Here is an 18,778-nt window from a genome sequence, read left to right on the forward strand (position 1 = left end):
CACATCCCCAGATTAACCCTTTGCACATGGAATATGCAGAGCAGTGTGTTCACACTCCTTTGGCAGCGAGCAGGTTAACAGGAAGAAAGTCTTTTCTTTCTCTATATATATATATTCTCCCCCCCCCCCATTAATAGTTTGATCCCCTTCTGCCCTCTGACTTGCCTGCATTTCAGCTTTTTATCCAAAGAGGGTGCCACCATGTAACAACAAGGCGTTAGTGTGTTTATGGGCAATGATTACACCCACTCTGTCCATTTTGCAATTTACATAAGGGATATCCTAAACTGCATTTTTCACACCGTTGCTGAACTACAAATCCTGGCATTCAGTGAAAGCCCAAGGGCTGTAGTAGGGAAGTAGTATAGCAACGGAAAGAAGGATGCAGGATAGATATCCCTACTCTTTCTCTTCTCCCCCTTACCCCCTTGCTCAGCACTCTCTCGCTTGCTCTCTCTGTTGCTTTCTTCTCTCTCCCCCTCCTTTATAATTTAACATTTAAAGCAAAAAAAAAAACAAAAACTGAAAAAGAAGTCCAAAAAAAAAAAAAAACTGGTTCTATTTATATTTATATATATAATATATATATATATTTATAATTTTACAGAAAAAGGGGGGGAAGAGAAATGAGTTGAAAAGAACCAAAGCTGAACCTTGAACAGAAGGCTGGGGGGGTGGATTTCACAGCGGACGTTGCATTCCATTGGATTCTGTGGTTGCATTTTTCTGGAAGGGATTGGGAGGGGGGTTGTCTGTTTTGCTTTTTTGTATTTTTCTTCTTTCGTGGAGTGGGGCGGGAAGGATTCGGAGGTCGTAGGGTCCAGATTTGGAAGGTGCTTCTCTGTGAATTTAATAATAAGACTCTTTTTCTACCCAGCCTGTGGAGTAAAGGGATAGGGAACAGGTTAGATTCTATAGCAGAACACAGAGAAAGCTTCATGCTACTGTTGCCTCCAGTTATCCCAACATGTATGAAAGTGCCTTAAATCCATTGCTCCACCCATTGTCATATTAACAGGAAGAAAATGTCACATGATAAGACTGAAACAGTTAAGGCAAAACAAACCCCACTGAGACATAAAATTAACTATACAGATATGGGGAGAGTTTCTGTAATGTGTAGTGTGGCCCTTGATGCCATATGACCAAGTCAAACTTCACCAATCCATCCCCCCACTCTACTGTATTGAAATCCTACCTCTTCATTGGAAGCCCACCCTTTTGCAGCAGTCTGTGCCCCTCTTTGACTGGGCACCTGACAAATAACCCTCCTAATAAACCACTAATACTTGTATTGATATATTTTGCATTGGTGAATGGGAATGAAATGATAACAAGGGGCGCTATAAGGAAGGAGCACTTCATAAAGAATTTAGAAGACTTGCGGCTTACCTCCTGGGTGTCTCCTAAGGATGAGTTTTCGGATCTCATCATATACAAAGATGAGGAAGCTGTATGGGAAGGCACAGAACCACCAGCTGGGCCTATGGAGGAAACAGAAATGATAAATTACTATACTTAATCACAAGCGCTCGAGAGAGGGTCAGCACTCACAGGACTTATATAAACAAATTATTTTTATAATAATAATAATAAAAATAATTTACGTGAGTGCCGGCATTTATTTGGAAGTATATATATATATAAATTATTATCTCCGTGCAATAATAACCCCCAGGTTTTTCACTGCCCACATACTAACCATACTCTATTGCACTGTGTTTCCTCAGGTCACAAAAATATGACCCTTTTGACCACTGTAATGGTAATCACTGGGCAAATCCAGCTCTCCAGGTCCTTTCTTTACCACAGATCTAAAATATATTTCTCCTTAATATCCTCAAGGGCAAGACTTTCTATCAATAAGGCCATTCTTACCATATGAGAAAATTAAATCTGTGCTTCAACTGGTACAACTTAGATTGTAAGCTCTATAGCAGCGTTTTTCAACCACTGTTCCGCGGCACACTAGTGTGCCGCGAGATGTTGCCTGGTGTGCCGTAGGCAGGGCACCAATGTACTAGGGGGGCACTGCTCTTGGCACCAATGTACTAGGGGGGCACTGCTGCTGGGCACCAATGTACTAGGGGGGCACTGCTCTTGGCACCAATGTACTAGGGGGGCACTGCTGCTGGGCACCAATGTACTAGGGGGGCTGGCTCTTGGCACCAATGTACTAGGGGGGCACTGCTCTTGGCACCAATGTACTAGGGGGGCACTGCTGCTGGGCACCAGTGTACTATGGGGGCACTGCTCTTGGCACCAATGTACTAGGGGGGCACTGCTGCTGGGCACCAATGTACTAGGGGGGCACTGCTCTTGGCACCAATGTACTAGGGGGGCACTGCTGCTGGGCACCAATGTACTAGGGGGGCACTGCTGCTGGGCACAGAGTTAAATTTTTTAACATTTTCTAATGGTGGTGTGCCTCGTGATTTTTTTCATGAAACAAGTGTGCCTTTGCCCAAAAAAGGTTGAAAAACACTGCTCTATAGGGCTGGAACCTCCTTTCTGCCATGTTTCTTAACACATGACATTTTTTTTAGCTCCCTGTGTTTCCTTTAATAGGCAGATTTTCTTGCATGCAGACTAACAAACAAGTTTGAATGATTATTTGCAACAGAAGCTGGTCAGTAGCGAGGAAAGGCCCTCAAACACCCAATTTCTGCCAACAGTTTATTCTCTCCTGTTCACATTCTGTGGTACAACTACCCTCACCCAAATCTCACTTACTTTAGCGGGTACATTCTTAGTGCAATGTCCATTCCAGGGCAGTAGGACAGGAATGCAGCCAATGCTGTTTCTTCAAACAGCCCAAAGATGAGGATCTTGTTCCTGAGAAAGAACTTGGCATAAGTTATGGAAGAAGAGGAGCTTGAGTTGGTCAAAGAATAAACTTTCTTGGTATTTGGGACAAATGCCTTATTGTTTGCTATATATTGGGGTGAGTTAAGCCTTCTTGTATTAAGAATGTTCAAAATTCAGTATAGTACCCCCAACAAAAGCCCTCTACAAGGCTAGTCAAGATGAATGATGAATTTTGGGGCATTCTAGAATAGAATAGAAGATGGCAATCACATGATGCGCTACACACCCTGACTGCAACTCTTTTGTCTGATATCTATGAGACAGTAGTAGATGCTGTGGGTGTAAACATCCATGGTGCTTAGACATTAGTAATAAGAGCTGAAAGACAGTGGTAACCATGTAACTATGATATAGAAATCATCTCTTACTTCATTCCCTGCTGGAATACAGAGTTCCTCCTTGTTTTACAGATGATGACGTCTGCCCATTGCACAACCACAATACTGACGAAGAAAGCTGTGTGACATGTGAATTCCACAATTTTCCTCTGTTCGTATGTCTGGGGTGGGGAACAAGGGTCAATATTTAGATATATCCGTCAGATCCAAATCCTTTTGTTAGATTTTCCCACTACACCCGTTTTCCTGTCTCTCCTATAGTCCAAACCCATGGATCAAGAACTACCACAAGCACTAAACTGAGAGAAATAACTATTTAGGCATCATGTGGTATATAATCTCCCATAGTTAATATAATGGAAAATGGCATAAATCAGAATCTATGGAGCTTTCAGTCTACAGATTTGACCTACAATATTTTACATGTTATATTCCCTTCTATATTCGATAAAAACTATTAAAAAGTAGAGGCTCCAGAACTAACCCACTGCTGTCCGTAGCTATCCTCCAGATCATTTACTGATCGGTCATCCCATGTTAACCGGATCCCAATCAAGTGAGATGGGAGGAAGCCATTCTCTGCCAGGATTACAAAGTAGGAGAAGAAGCCACCCAAAGCTTGGATCATACCTAGAGGGCAAGACAAAGATTAGGAGGTGAGGGAAGTGAGATAAACATGGGAAAAACAACAATGCTTTACAAAATGCAACTCAAGCACATTCATGTCCTCACTCACCAATCTGCCCATATGCCATGCTGATCAGTCTTTCATTCACCAGTTTGTCTGTTCGAGGGTTTCTTGGTTGGCGCTTCATGATGTCACTCTCTGCAGCTTCATAAGCCAAGGAGATAGCAGGAACCTGTAGGGAATGTATGTCCATTATTTAGCATGGTGTCCACACCAAAACCACTACACTCCATAGAAAGCCTATTTCATGAGCAATCACAGTAGTGCTATTAAAGTAGATTTCCTAAATACTTACCATGTCAGTTCCCAAGTCAATGCACAGGATGGTAATGGTGCCCAGTGGCAGCGGAATATTGGCCATAATGAAGAGTAGGAAGGGGGTGATTTCAGGAATGTTACTAGTCAGGGTGTATGCTATGGATTTCTTCAAGTTGTCAAAGATAAGGCGACCTGCAGAAGAAGTACAGTAGTATTAATATTAATCTATGGAATTACTTAAGCCAGTGTTTTTCAACCTTTTTTGGGCAAAGGCACACTTGTTTCATGAAAAAAATCACGAGGCACACCACCATTAGAAAATGTTAAAAAATTTAACTCTGTGCCCAGCAGCAGTGCCCCCCTAGTACATTGGTGCCCAGCAGCAGTGCCCCCCTAGTACATTGGTGCCAAGAGCAGTGCCCCCCTAGTACATTGGTGCCCAGCAGCAGTGCCCCCCTAGTACATTGGTGCCAAGAGCAGTGCCCCCATAGTACACTGGTGCCCAGCAGCAGTGCCCCCCTAGTACATTGGTGCCAAGAGCAGTGCCCCCCTAGTACATTGGTGCCAAGAGCCAGCCCCCCTAGTACATTGGTGCCCAGCAGCAGTGCCCCCCTAGTACATTGGTGCCAAGAGCAGTGCCCCCCTAGTACATTGGTGCCCAGCAGCAGTGCCCCCCTAGTACATTGGTGCCAAGAGCAGTGCCCCCCTAGTACATTGGTGCCCTGCCTACGGCACACCAGGCAACATCTCGCGGCACACTAGTGTGCCGCGGAACAGTGGTTGAAAAACGCTGACTTAAGCAATGCACTACAGACGGCCTGCAGATGGAGTACAGTAGTATTAATGTTCATTACTGCAGCAATGCACCATTACTTTCTTAGGTGGTCTGTCCCAGAATGGCAACATGTCCCTTACCTTCTTCCACACCAGTGACAATGGAGGCAAAGTTATCATCCAGCAGGATCATGTCAGCTGCCTGCTTTGAGACATCTGAACCCGCAATGCCCATAGCTACCCCAATGTCAGCCTTCTTTAGGGCAGGTGAGTCATTCACACCATCTCCCGTCACAGCCACAATAGCACCCTGCACAGAGGAAGGGTCCGGTTAGACTTCAAGGGTAGAAGAAGTTGCTTTTCAAATCTTTGACTTGGTGTTTTTTCTTATTTATTTAATTTGTATTATTATTTTTATGAATAATTATTATTAATTCATTATTATGAATATTCCTTACATCATAAGGAATCTTTACGGTCAAGATAATGCGAAAATGATACATTTCTGTTGAAGTTGAACTTTTTAAATAAGCAAAGCTGGAAAAATTGGTGGTATAAAAAATTCCTTTTGTCTAGATGCTCCAAATTATATATATATATATATATAGGTATTTATATATTTTACAAACCTCTGTTGAGATGTATTTGCTCTGACCAGCTAGGTTAAAGGGACATTATACAGACTTTGTGCAGATGTAAGCACAAGTATTCTTGATGAGTTGTACTAAGGTACACTAATATCTGTGATATAATTGGTCCCAAAATTATTACCTAGTAAAGCAAAGCAAATGTTCTACCATTTTTGATGTAAGTTGATCCCTTAAGTCACTATTGTATTAGATTCTGTAGATGAGGTTTACCTTGGCTTCCCCCACATTTGGATAATATTCTTGAAATAAACATAGAGGGGAATATATTCCCAGGTTTTTACCTGACGCTGGCATCCTTCCACAATGATGAGTTTCTGCTGAGGAGATGTTCGGGCAAAGACAATCTCAGTGTGGTTCTGAAGGATTTCATCTATCTGTTCAGTGGACATGTCCTTCAGATCGGTACCATGAATGACACATGCTTTAGCATCTCTGAGGAGAAGAAGGAGAGAGAATGTGCTGTAGGATATGACTAAAAGCTGGGTTGTTATGGTCAATTGGTGTAGAAACCCCTTGCAACAAATCAGCAGGTAACATTTAATAGTCAGCTCTTTAAAAACAAGCATCCGTTTCATTGCTATGGATAACTAGACCTACACTTTGTCATTCTTCTGCCTAGAACATTAATGCTCAGCCAGTGGTGCTACATTCAGATTCGTACAAAGCCCTATTCTTTTTCCCTCCATCGCGAATGTTCATTTACTCCTAAGAATCCTCCTACCCATTTTCCTTCCATACCTCGGTCTCTTGGTGCTCAGTAAAACTTGGCTCACCTGGGGTTGACTTGGCTGACAGGGATATTGAGTCTGGCTGCTATATCCTCCACTGTCTCATTTCCCTCTGAGATAATTCCCACTCCTTTGGCAATAGCTTTGGCTGTAATTGGATGATCGCCTGTTACCATGATAACCTGAAAAGACAAAAGAAATTAGGTGAGATAGTTAGGGATGCACCAAATCTACAATTACTGGATTCAGCAGAAAACTTAATTCCATACCAAAGAATAGACTGTATACTGAGCCAAATCTGAACCCTAATTGGCATATTCAAATGTGAGTAAAAACTGGCATCATGAGAAAAAAAAACTGCTGTTTTGGTTCAGAGTAAGTTCAGCTAGACACTCAGGATTCAGCCAAATAAAAAATTCTGCAGATACAAGGAAATGCCCAACCAAATCCTTGATTCAGTAAAGACCATTCTTTCCCTGCTCGTAACTAAGAATAATGCAACCTTGGGAGACGCCTACAAATAGCCTTCCTTCCCTACTGGTAACTATTGACCATGAAGTACTGAGAGATATGTAGAAACAGCCCCCTTCCCTGCTGGTAACTGAAAACCATTAAATATTGGGAGATACATAGAAACAGTCGCCCTTCCCTGCTGGTAACTGAAAACCATTAAATATTGGGAGATACATAGAAACAGTCGCCCTTCCCTGCTGGTAACTGAAAACCATTAAATATTGGGAGATACATAGAAACAGTCGCCCTTCCCTGCTGGTAACTGAAAACCATGAAATATTGGGAGATACATAGAAACAGTCGCCCTTCCCTGCTGGTAACTAAGAACCATGACATATTGGGAGATACGTGCAAACAGCCTCCATTCCTTGCTGGTAAATAAGAATTATAAAGTACTGAGAGATATGTACAAACAGCCCCCTTCCCTGCTGGTAACTGAAAACCATGAAATATTGGGAGATACATAGAAACAGTCGCCCTTCCCTGCTGGTTACTAAGAACCATGACATATTTGGAGATATGTGCAAACAGCCTCCATTCCTTGCTGGTAAATAAGAACTATAAAGTACAGGTATAGGACCCATTATCCAGAATGCTCGGGACCAAGAGTATTCCGGATAAGGGGTCTTTCCTTAATTTGGATCTCCATACCTTAAGTCTACTATAAAATTAATAAAACATTCATTAAACCCAATAGGATTGCTTTGTATCAAATAAGGATTATTTATATCTTAGTTGGGATCAATTACAAGGTGCTGTTTTATTACTACAGAGAAAAAGGAAATACGTTTTAAAATTCTGAATTATTTGATTAAAATGGAGTCTATGGGAGACGGGCTTTCCGTAATTCGGAGCTTTCTGGATAACGGGTTTCCAGATAAGGGATCCCATACCTGTACTGAGAGATATGTACAAACAGCCCCCTTCCCTGCTGGTAACTGAAAACCATGAAGTATTGAAAGGTATGTGCAAACAGCCTCCATTTCCTGCTGATAACTAAGAACCATGAAGTATTGGGAGATACACACAAACAGCCTCCGTTGCCTGCTGGTAACCAAGTACCATAAAGTATTAGAAGATATGTACAAACAGCTTAGCTTCCCTGCTGGTAACTAAGACTCATGCAGTAATGGAAGACACCTATAAAGAGCATCTCTTCCTTACTGGTATCTAAGAATCAGGCAGTCTTTGGAGACACCTACAAACAGCTCAACTGGTAACTAAGAATCGTGTCTTTACACACCCCTAAAATCACCCTCCTTCCTACCTCTGTCTTTTTATAGAAATCTTGATATCTGAAACAGTAGGATTTTTACTGCAGAGAGCGTCCCTCCATTAAATACAACTGAAAACTTTATAAAACTGGGCCTGGAGACAAATCTCACTCTCGGTATGCAAGAGAATCTTTTGAGTCTCTGAAAACACGGCTTGCCTCCTCCTCCACTACTAATTCCTCCCATCTTACCTTGATACCTGCGCTTCTGCATTTCCCAACAGCATCAGGCACTGCTGCCCTGGGAGGGTCAATCATGGACATAAGTCCCACAAAGCACAGGTTCTCGGTGCTGAAGTTCAGGTCCTCTGTATCAAAAGCAAAGCCCTTGGGATGGAGCTCCTCTGGGAAGTAATAGTGGCAGAACCCTGTATGGTATAGCAAAGAGATATAAGAATACGCCTAATACACACCAGACAACCAGCTCTCTGGGCACTTGGGCCACATAACATATAACTATAAAAATATACTTCCAAGCCAGTATAGGGTGATGCACCTAAACTAGGTACATACATATATACAGCACTATACACGGAATACACATGATTTGCCCCACTGTACCAACCTTAAGGAGCCAATAAGAATGTGTTCATTATTACAGCCTCTCTAGACCAAGCTAAATGCTGGCTGGTTGTTAATGGACCAATCAGCAGTAAGGCAAATCTGTACTCTCTGTAAATGAGCCCATTTGAACACTTTATCCAAAAATAAATACCATCTTAAGAAGCCCCCAAAGCCTTTTTCTTCACATACAAATGCTACATACCCTTGTGTTTGCCATGCAGTGTAATTATAGTGGTTGGGGTATTCTATCTCATTATTCTCAGCAAGCACAAGAACAGAGAAAAATGCTGAATACATAAGCAATAGGTCTTGCTATTGACAATGCCTTCTCTCCTCACTTACCAAGTACTCTCTCTCCCAGTCCACCAAGCTCCAGGTAAGCATTTTGGAAAGCCTCCTTAAGCTCATCATCCAGTGGCTGCTCTTTGCCCTGGATAAGAATGGTAGAGCAGACATCCAGAATCCTTTCTGGGGCTCCCTTCATCACAAGCAAGTACCGGTTATCATTTGGGTCCTCAGTCTCATGGATGGAGAGCTGGATAACAAGATGAGCGATAAAAATTAACAGATTCATGGACCATACTAAATGTTATCATTTTTATATTACCTGGGACAGAGTTAAGAGATGAGAGAACTTGCACAAAGTGGGGGGATCTTAATTCTGACAGCAACTGCTTTAATAGAATTAACCATGTGGTGACTGTATATTATTTTTATACCACAGCATGCACAACATTATATAGGAGTCTAGAGGCACCTCAATCCATTAGGTGTCTGCTCTGAAGCTAAAGAACTGACTAAAAGTGACTTAGCATTTGCAGGTTCCAGTCATTTGCTCAATTAAACAGGTTGTTATCAATTATAGCTAGGCCCAGACTGGCAATCTGAGGGGCTGCTGTAAGATGCCATAGACAATCACTATTTATTGGGCTGTTGGGGGGCTGTTTGGGCCTGTGTGTACTTGAAATGCAGGGCCTAGTCTGAATCCCAGTGTTGGCCTGGACATGGTCAATTCATGCAGCCTGTCTGGCTTTGGAATGGGGGACTCCATGCACTTATGCATCTTTGGTGTTATTGCTGCCTCTTGGGAATTTTCAGGTTTATCTTAGTTTAGGCAAGCAACATGCCTATAAATGCAGAGAAGTAAGGTTCCATTCCCACATTAAGTTGTAGCCTTATCCTGTACTATTTATGGGAAACTGAATGAAGACTAAAGCCACTTATAAATAGGGAATATTTGTATAGTAACCAGTCCATGCTGCAGACAGACAGAGGGCTCATCACAGGCTTCTCACATAAGCCAACAGGATCAGTTTCATAGTTAATATATTGCTTGGTAAAGCACAGCCTAAGAATAAAGAATTTGTAATGAAAGCCAGATCTGATGACATGGGGCAGGTGCATACTGCAGGGATATTGCTGAAATCCTTCTCAACTCTTGAGAGGCTATACATGGAAAAAGCAATAAGGGACAATGCAGTGCATTTCTAAATGTTGCCTAACCTGATACTTGTTGGTGGAGTTGAAAGGAATCTCGGCCACCTTCTTGCTCTTCTCTCTCATCGCCTTCACAGACCCACAGGACAACTCAATGCACTTTAGGAGAGCAGACTCTGACGCATCACCTGCCACGTCCCTCTGAGGACACACAGACATTCAGCAACATGGGAGAGACAGCAGGACAGCTTAAATGAATATAAAGTCTAAAATGCATGTTGATGCAATAAAAAAGACCTCTGTTTCTGACTAAATCTGATATATTTCATATTTTATTTATATTCACGTAGCGAAGACCAAACTTTTGCACTTTGTTAGCAGACATTTGATGGCGCTAGTGGCTTGCTGACCTACAGCCAGAGGGCCTCATTTACAAATGGCTAGGTGCAACTGCAGAAGTTAGGGGTTAAAAAATTGCAGCCCTGCACAACCTATGCACTAAAAGGCTTAACCTAGCCTAACTTAACCCACTGTCAGCCCTAAGGTGCACCCTGAATGATCCATTCCATTGGATAAAGGCAGTGAGCCATACCAAGACAGTAAAACACTCTGGGGAATATGTAATAAAAAGCACTGAGTTTGCCCAGGAGGTAGCATTTACTGGTCACCTGTTGCTATGGTTTACTGTTCCTGGGCAAACTTAGTACTTTTATTAAATATGGCAGTAAGAGCTTTGCTCTAGGAGTGCCAAGAGTTACACCTCAGGTCACAAGGAGTAATCTTAATTGGGACAATGTGCAAAAGCCATAACAGTTGCCCTAATTTTATAAATAAGCCCAGAAAAAGAAGAATGCTACTACCATGAGCAAACCTTTATCTCGAAAAAAAATTTGATTATAAGAATGTCCGCATTGGACCTCTTATCCAGAAATAAATTATCCTGAAGGTTCTAAAAAAAATGCACATTTCCACATTGTTTACAAACTAGCTTTTTTCCCTATAATAAGAGAGCACCTGGTATGTGATGTTTTGCTAAGGAAGCAGTAATCCACGGTGACAGCAAAACAATTGTATTGTATTGAACTAATTCCTATATATATAGCACCATAGAATACGGTAACATGGTTAATTCTCACCTTTAGTACAGGGATGTTGTCATTTCCAGCTTTGAAGACGGCACGATTGCAGAGAGCAGCGATTCGAGCCAAGCCCAGCCAGGTAGGGGAACTCTTATCAAATGATGCTCCTAAAAGGGGGAAAAATAAACATAATTAGGGAAAACAGATGGAAAAATAATATGGATAGCTGTGTGCTCAAAGGAAAAGGGGAAACTTGGAGTGGAGAAGGAAAGCAATGAAAGCAGAAATTTCTGTGCCAAAGACATCCTGATAGCCTGTACAAATGCTTTCCTTACCTGACTGGTCCTCTGTTGTGTCAGCCTCATGGATCTGGTTATCAAACCACATGTGTGCCACAGTCATACGGTTCTGTGTCAGGGTGCCAGTCTTATCAGAGCAGATGGTTGAGGTGGATCCCAGGGTCTCTACAGCCTCCAGGTTCTTCACTAGACAGTTCTTTCGGGCCATACGTTTGGCAGTGAGTGTTAGACACACCTGAGGAGCAATGTGAATACAATAGTTATTTCTCATTTTTTAGTGTCATAACTAAAGTTAATAAAAAGGCTAATACTTACAGTCACAGTAGCCAGCAATCCCTCTGGCACATTAGCAACAATGATGCCAATGAGGAAGATGACGGCCTCCAGCCAAGTGTAACCCAAGATAAGAGAAAGGACGAAGAAGGTTACTCCTAGGAATACAGCCACACCAGTGATCAAGTGGATGAAGTGTTCAATCTCTTTGGCAATGGGGGTCTTCCCCACCTCTAAACCAGAAGCCAGGGTAGCAATACGGCCCATTACTGTTCTGTCTCCTGTAGCGACAACTATTCCACGGGCAGTACCTGGAAATAGTCCATCCAGCCCAAGTTAACACATCACAAATATCATCAAATGACACATATCACAAATATTACCACTATTCAACAGGTGCTGAGAAGAAACTGAAAGTTGCTGAATGCTCTCAGGTGTTGCAGTGTTCAGGAACTATTTATACTAATATGCAGAATTTGGAAGGTCAATTGTAAAATTTTTAAGATAATTACCTTCAACGCAGTTGGTGGAGAAGAAGGCAATATTTCGTGTTTCAAGTGGGTTTTCATGTGTGCAGTCAGGTGACCGCGTCTGAGGCTCAGATTCACCAGTGAGTGAAGAGTTATCTACCTGCAAGTGACAAAAGAAAATCATTTTTTAGAGTATCAGTCTATACAGTAGCATTGGCACAGGTTCTATTAGGAACCCCAGTTTCCGGCCCAGTACGGATTATGTAAAATAACAGACCTTTATCTGTAATTAAGGTTGTTGCAAGCTTCTCAAAAAGCTTGCAATTATGGATCAAAAAGCAGGATCTCTATCACCTTAGAGACCTTGGGAGCATTGCTCATTGGCTAAGAAATCAGTGTAAATGCTACCAGCTTTCAAATGGAGTTCTATTATAAACATTTTCATTTTAGGTGGTGTAAACTTTTTTAGCCTAGCAGCACCCCTGCCTGTACTTGCTGAACTAGCCACAATGTGGCCAGTACTATAACATTGTAGTACAAAAGAGAACCTGTTTGGCTTAAAGGTAGGGGTCAGTCATGGTGGATTCTGACGGAATGCAAAGGAAGGACATTCTAGAAGGGAAATCCCCTTGTTCTTAATTTACTTCTAGCTAGTAAATGGGCCAATTTAATTATTCCAGTTAAACTGACCTCTTTTCTGTTGGACTCCAAAAGCTAACATACATGTAATACATTAATATTCTGATCTTTAAACAGGGGCACCTAACATACATGTAATACATTAATATTCTGATCTTTAAACAGGGGCACCTAACATACATGTAATACATTAATATTCTGATTTTTTTCTCTGCTTGGCTTGTTCATTAAAAAAGTTGCCAGCTTTTCACGGAAAAATGTCTTCCTGGTCTAATCTCTTTTTTCTACTTGGCTTGCTGATTACTGGGATTGTCACCTTTTTGGGGAAAACATTTCAGTTGTCTTATTCAGATCTCACTTTTCTTTTGAATAAAGTTCACAACAAGGTGGCCCTACTCCCTAACCAGGTGTTTATATAAATTATGGATTGCGTAGTAAAGTGGCATGGCCATTATAACCCCTGGACCATAACACTGCTAGACTCCTAGTTGGGTATGCTTACTCTATTTTCACTCCGCTAGAGAGAATCACTTCAGTGGGACAGAGCAGAAATAAGGCAGGCAAAACATCTAATTATGGATATGACAGAGATGGCATTTGCCCAGAGGAAACGTTTCCATCTTGGCCCCAGAATTACAGCTACGACTTTGTCCTGTATATGTTTTGCACCAACACTAGGGGTCATATGAAAGCAGTAAAAAGGCATGCACTGGTGCCATCAATTGTCTGGGTTCAACTCCGCCCATGGGAATGCTAGGGACTCACTTTGCAGCCGTGAGATGAGATGATCCTAAGATCGGCTGGTACTCTGTCCCCACCTTTGACTTCCACAAGATCCCCAACAACCACTTCTTCAGCATTTAGCTGCATTTTCTCCCCTTCACGGATAACCAGCGCTTGCTGAGGAGCAAAGGAAAATTTTGCAGTTATTAAAAAGAGTCAGAGGAGCCAAGTGAAAGAAAAAACCCCAAAGCTCTTCTCTATACAGAGTTTATTAATCATGTATTAAAATAACTGAGCTCACACTGCCTCCCCAAAGCAGCCTGTGGCTCGAGAAATGTATCTAAGAGAGAGCAAAGTGCTTGCCTGCAGCTTTCCATCTAGTTTTTGTGAAATCATTCTTTAGGAATCTCCTGTCCTCCTCTGATTGCAATGTCTACCACAAGTGCTTGCAAATGCACATTTAGATTCTAAAACTTAAGACTGCAAAAGGAAAACCCAACTGAAACATCATAAGAGAATGCTCCCTGGAATGGCTATTCCATGATCTTATTTGTGCAACAAGACACACAATTATTGGCACTAAGTCTATTGGTCATTCTGATACCAGTTGCTTACTGTCATACCACAAAGGTTTGCGTAATACCCACTCTGGTGCTAATTGCCTTGTTCTGCTTATTCTGGTCATTTACTACTGTCCTATGTGCTCCTTCCTACTCACTTACCCTCTCCCCCAACTTGCTTCCTTCCATCTGCCTCCTTCCCTTGGCTTTATTATGTTCTACTCACCTGGGGCACCATGTTTTTAAAGGACTCCATGATTTTGGAGCTCTTGGCTTCTTGGTAATAGGAGAAGCAGCCAGTGATGATCACGACAGCTGCCAAAACAATACCCAGGTACAGCTGGAAAGAAGAATGTAGAGTAACTAAATGCACCGCAAGCTGATGCACTATATATTTACATATGTATATATTTATTATAGTTTTATACTCGTATTATTTGTCAAACAAGTCTTGACCTATACAGTAATACACTAGATATATACGTTCATACTACAGCAAGTCAACTCATTGCTTAGAATATACTACAGCTAAATAGTTTATTATGTTGTAACCTTCCAAACTATAAGTGTGTAAAGTAACATGGGGTTTCTATATGTAAAAGGTATTCCCTGTTTGCAGCTCTTGAATAGTCCAGCTTTGCAATCAAATGCATATATATATAAACTCACATATAATTTGATTTACTTTTTAGACCTGTCACTCCACAGAATCAACTACATCCTAAATTGTCGCACTACAGACATAAAGTTGCTATGTGTAGCAAGGTTGCCAAACTACAGCTTCTCTCAGCTTTTCAAAGTTGACTGAGCATCCTGGCAGTTGTAACTCAGTACAAATGGAAAGCCTCAACCATAAAGTACACAGTTATCTGTAATCAGTTAATTCTTTATATTAAGGATATATCATGATATATTGATTGGGGACTCACACTGCATGGATTTCCAAATAATTTCCATTTTTCTAAACCTCTCTACTTTGCCTGCTCCTGTGCTGATCAAGGCACATATGCTATCTAATCCCAGTACACACTGGCAGAGAGAGTACTAAGCAGCACATCTAGAAAAATTGGAAATGCTGCTCACATTGTCGCCCGAGGGTTCTTCCTCCATACTCGCCAGGATGCCGTATGCAAAAAAGCAGAGAATGGCCCCAATCCACAGTAGAATGGAGAACCCTCCGAATAACTGGCGGCAAAACTTTATCCACTCAGGGGTGGTGGGAGGAGGGGTGAGGGCATTAGGTCCATCACGTGCCAGGATCTCTGCTGCCTTGCTTAGTGTAAGCCCCTGTGAATAGTTAAAATAGTGTGAGAGATGGAGGAGGCAATATGAGTGTGTAGAGGAGAGAAGTAGTAAGAGGAGTTGGGAGTATGTGTAGAGTGGAATAGAGAAGCAGGAGATGGTGTGAGTGAGTGTGTGTAGTGTAGAGGAGTTTAAATATTAGAGAAGAGGAGGCGTAGGAAGAGGTGTAAGTGCGTGTATAGAACAAAAGAGAAGGAGTAGGAGGAGGTGACTGGGTGTAGTATAGAGGAGTATGAATACTAGAGAAGTAGGAGCAGGAGTTGTGAGTGTGACTGTGTGTGTACACTGGAGAAGAGAAAGATTGAAAAGGTGTGAGTATGGCTGTGTGCAGAGTAGAAGACGGAAGAAGCAGGAAGATGTATGATATGGTGGTGTGTGTGGAGTAAAGGATGGAAGGAGTAGGAGTAAGTATGAGTGTGACTGTATGAGGGAAGCAGAGGAAGATGGAAGGAGTAGGAGTAAGTATGAGTGTGACTGTATGAGGGAAGCAGAGGAAGATGGAAGGAGTAGGAGTAAGTATGAGTGTGACTGTATGAGGGAAGCAGAGGAAGATGGAAGGAGTAGGAGTAAGTATGAGTGTGACTGTATGAGGGAAGCAGAGGAAGATGGAAGGAGTAGGAGTAAGTATGAGTGTGACTGTATGAGGGAAGCAGAGGAAGATGGAAGGAGTAGGAGTAAGTATGAGTGTGACTGTTCTCACCTGCACGCAGTCTGTATTTAGTTTTCTGCATACTTCCTCAACTGTTATTTTGTGCTCTGTCTGGGAGATAAAGACAAGGAAAAGTTGCAAATAAGTGCAATGATTTCATTTAAATATAATCTCCAAACAAATCCATACCCCTCAAACACACATACCATGATTTACCCCCTGTTCAGCTAATAACCTATCATATTACTCGCTGTCATATACAGCATGTGGGCAGAACAACCCTACGCACAAATGGGGTTATGTTAATAAAGAGTAGAGAGTATGCTAACTTGCTCAAATGACACAGCAGTCTAACCATGACCCCCCTACATGGACACCCCCAATGACAGATATTATTCTCAGCCAAACACAAGCAGTAATGTTACCCTCAATCTCTTGTTGTTTGCCCTATAACTCACCATGGCCACCTCTTTCTTGAGATCATCAATTTCTTTCTTTTGTACCCCCTTCCCCTTCTTAGGGGATTCGTCATCTTTATTGTCCTGCGTGGTGGCTACGCGGTAACTGTCCGACCGTCCGTACTGTAGGAGGAGAAAAACCTGGTTATAATGGTGCACACTAAGGTTTAAAAGAAAATAAACCAAATCCAATATTGAATCGGGGAACAATAAAGCAGAAACCAGAAATGTAGCAATCCAAATATCTGTTGGTAGTGATCAAAGGGATCACTTTAAAAGAAATCTAGAGAAGGCAAACAATAAGCCCATAATATTAAATAATGGAAAATACAGACAGTGCATCTGGTACTACAATATGAGAATGCACTTTATCCCACCAGGGGGAGCTAGAGCAGCCAGAATCCATACAATCAGGAGACCCAAAATCTGCTGCTAATAACCCTTGACATATCTATATGTTAAAGGTTATTAGCAGCATACAACATATCTATCAATGTCTTTCTTTCCCAAGTCCAACACAAAAACACAAAGGAAACATCAAGAAAATTTAAATCAGGAATGGATTATTGGTGCTACAGCAGCTGGTAGAGAATTTCAGCATCAAGCAACAATACCTGCCTGCTCATTGAAAGGCTGCTGGGAGTTGCATTCCTGCGTGTGTTGCCTAGCTCCCATGGTCCAGAGGTACAAAAACACCAGTACAGCAGTGTGAATATTTCATAAAGCATTATACATTTGGAGGGGGGTTGGGATCAGAGGCAATAGAACTAATGGAACCAGCTGTCAGATTTGATTCTGACATTCTTTTGGATTTGCACGTGCTCCAGGCTTGAGCTCATGACTTTTTTAAAATGTACATTATTGTGAGGACAGTGGGAGCTGTAGTTTAAGTGAAGAGCAATCCTTACAATGAAAGTTAGCACTTGAGGTTAATTGATGTAAAATTGCCCAGAGTTCACTATACATCCAATTTACACAATTTTTTTTCTAGTTTTCAAGATATTAGCAGTTTTTACACTATATTGAATTTGAAACAACATCACCAGGTGGCCAATGAGATCTCAAAGTTCACAATTACTTATTTGAGCCCAAAGCAAAAGGACTATGTTGTGCCATGCAGCTTATTTCTGTATGACTCCCTATGAACTGTATTGTATATTCTATCCTTATGGGCAATAGGCCTTTTAGTATTTTCACCCCCAGGCCTGGATGACGAATGTGTGCTTGTGTCTCCTGTTTGGAGGAAATATGGAATGGAATCCCTGCTTGAAGGCTTATTCCCTGAGCTGGATTGGAGGATATGGCTGTCCTTAGCGCTGCATGCACGTGTGATGGAGTAGGAGTAGCTATATATAGCAAGAGCTTTTCCTGTGCTGATTTAGCTTTAGAAAGTATTGGGGATTAGCAAATGTTATAAAGCGAGATGCATCTTGTCCAACCAGTCATCCTAGCTCCAGCAATCTCATCCAGCCACAGGAACAATTTGCTCACAACCAGAGCACCAAGGCTAGAAAACACAATTATGCTAACCTGCTTCCTTTCAATCTGGCTGCACAACCAAAGAGCATGCTGGGAACTGAAGCTCAATAATATCTGACTGCCCGTAGGTTGGACAATGCTACCTTATATAAATGACTGAGAAGGCAAAGCCCACCATAACTAATGAAAGTGCTGTGCCTGAATGATTTGCTAGAACCAGTCTAGGCGTATTGCCCACATGATTCCATGCTGTCAGTATAAAATGGGTCGGATCTGCCGAGCTCTAGCTTCTATCTCCTGCTTATAATGAGCCTCTTGTGCTTGCTCAGGCTGAACTGGTTAATAATAAGCCCAATTTCATCCTTCATGTAATGCCGGCTATCACACAATCTACACCACCGCCAAGAAAATCATTCCCCTAAAATGGCGCTGAGAGAAAAATTCAGACACGGATGAAAGGGCAGCAAAGACACAAGCTCAGCTCCTCTCTCTCTTCTCTTACTGTCTCCATCTAGACCTTCTCTTCCCTCTGATCCTACTGCAGCTTCTCTCTCCATCTATCTCAATAGATGGAGAGGCTTATTTTAATGCTTAATTATGGAAGTACAGGGGGTACAATTGTCTGGGGTCCTATCATTCTTAAGTTAAACCAATATTCTATACAATTCACTGTGACCCAAATATCCTGCTTATCAAGGGCTCCAAAGCACCAAGTGGATTTCTGATAGTGGCTGCATTATATAGAGAGGGCATTGT

The 18,778-nt window shown here is 41.9% G+C and overlaps 1 protein-coding gene across 1 annotated transcript in view; it reads right to left on the minus strand.

Moving 5' to 3' along the window:
* Positions 1 to 776: 776 nt before the first annotated feature.
* Positions 777 to 18,778, minus strand: part of atp1a3 (ATPase, Na+/K+ transporting, alpha 3 polypeptide) — a 29,048-nt gene continuing 11,046 nt past the window's right edge. Inside the window, exons 2-23 of the mRNA NM_001126894.1 lie at positions 16,544 to 16,666; positions 16,137 to 16,196; positions 15,218 to 15,421; positions 14,361 to 14,474; positions 13,617 to 13,751; positions 12,255 to 12,372; positions 11,785 to 12,053; positions 11,506 to 11,704; positions 11,228 to 11,337; positions 10,158 to 10,292; positions 8,997 to 9,189; positions 8,283 to 8,458; positions 6,350 to 6,486; positions 5,858 to 6,008; positions 5,068 to 5,236; positions 4,190 to 4,344; positions 3,943 to 4,066; positions 3,691 to 3,836; positions 3,237 to 3,367; positions 2,734 to 2,835; positions 1,393 to 1,484; positions 777 to 878 (exon numbers count right to left, since the gene is read on the minus strand). Coding sequence (NP_001120366.1) covers positions 850 to 878; positions 1,393 to 1,484; positions 2,734 to 2,835; positions 3,237 to 3,367; positions 3,691 to 3,836; positions 3,943 to 4,066; positions 4,190 to 4,344; positions 5,068 to 5,236; positions 5,858 to 6,008; positions 6,350 to 6,486; positions 8,283 to 8,458; positions 8,997 to 9,189; positions 10,158 to 10,292; positions 11,228 to 11,337; positions 11,506 to 11,704; positions 11,785 to 12,053; positions 12,255 to 12,372; positions 13,617 to 13,751; positions 14,361 to 14,474; positions 15,218 to 15,421; positions 16,137 to 16,196; positions 16,544 to 16,666 — 3,072 coding nt within the window. The 3' untranslated portion in view covers positions 777 to 849. The remainder of the gene's footprint in view (positions 879 to 1,392; positions 1,485 to 2,733; positions 2,836 to 3,236; positions 3,368 to 3,690; positions 3,837 to 3,942; positions 4,067 to 4,189; positions 4,345 to 5,067; positions 5,237 to 5,857; positions 6,009 to 6,349; positions 6,487 to 8,282; positions 8,459 to 8,996; positions 9,190 to 10,157; positions 10,293 to 11,227; positions 11,338 to 11,505; positions 11,705 to 11,784; positions 12,054 to 12,254; positions 12,373 to 13,616; positions 13,752 to 14,360; positions 14,475 to 15,217; positions 15,422 to 16,136; positions 16,197 to 16,543; positions 16,667 to 18,778) is intronic.

The sequence above is a fragment of the Xenopus tropicalis genome, chromosome 7 (assembly GCF_000004195.4).
Source record: "Xenopus tropicalis strain Nigerian chromosome 7, UCB_Xtro_10.0, whole genome shotgun sequence".
Taxonomy (NCBI): Eukaryota; Metazoa; Chordata; class Amphibia; order Anura; family Pipidae; genus Xenopus; species Xenopus tropicalis.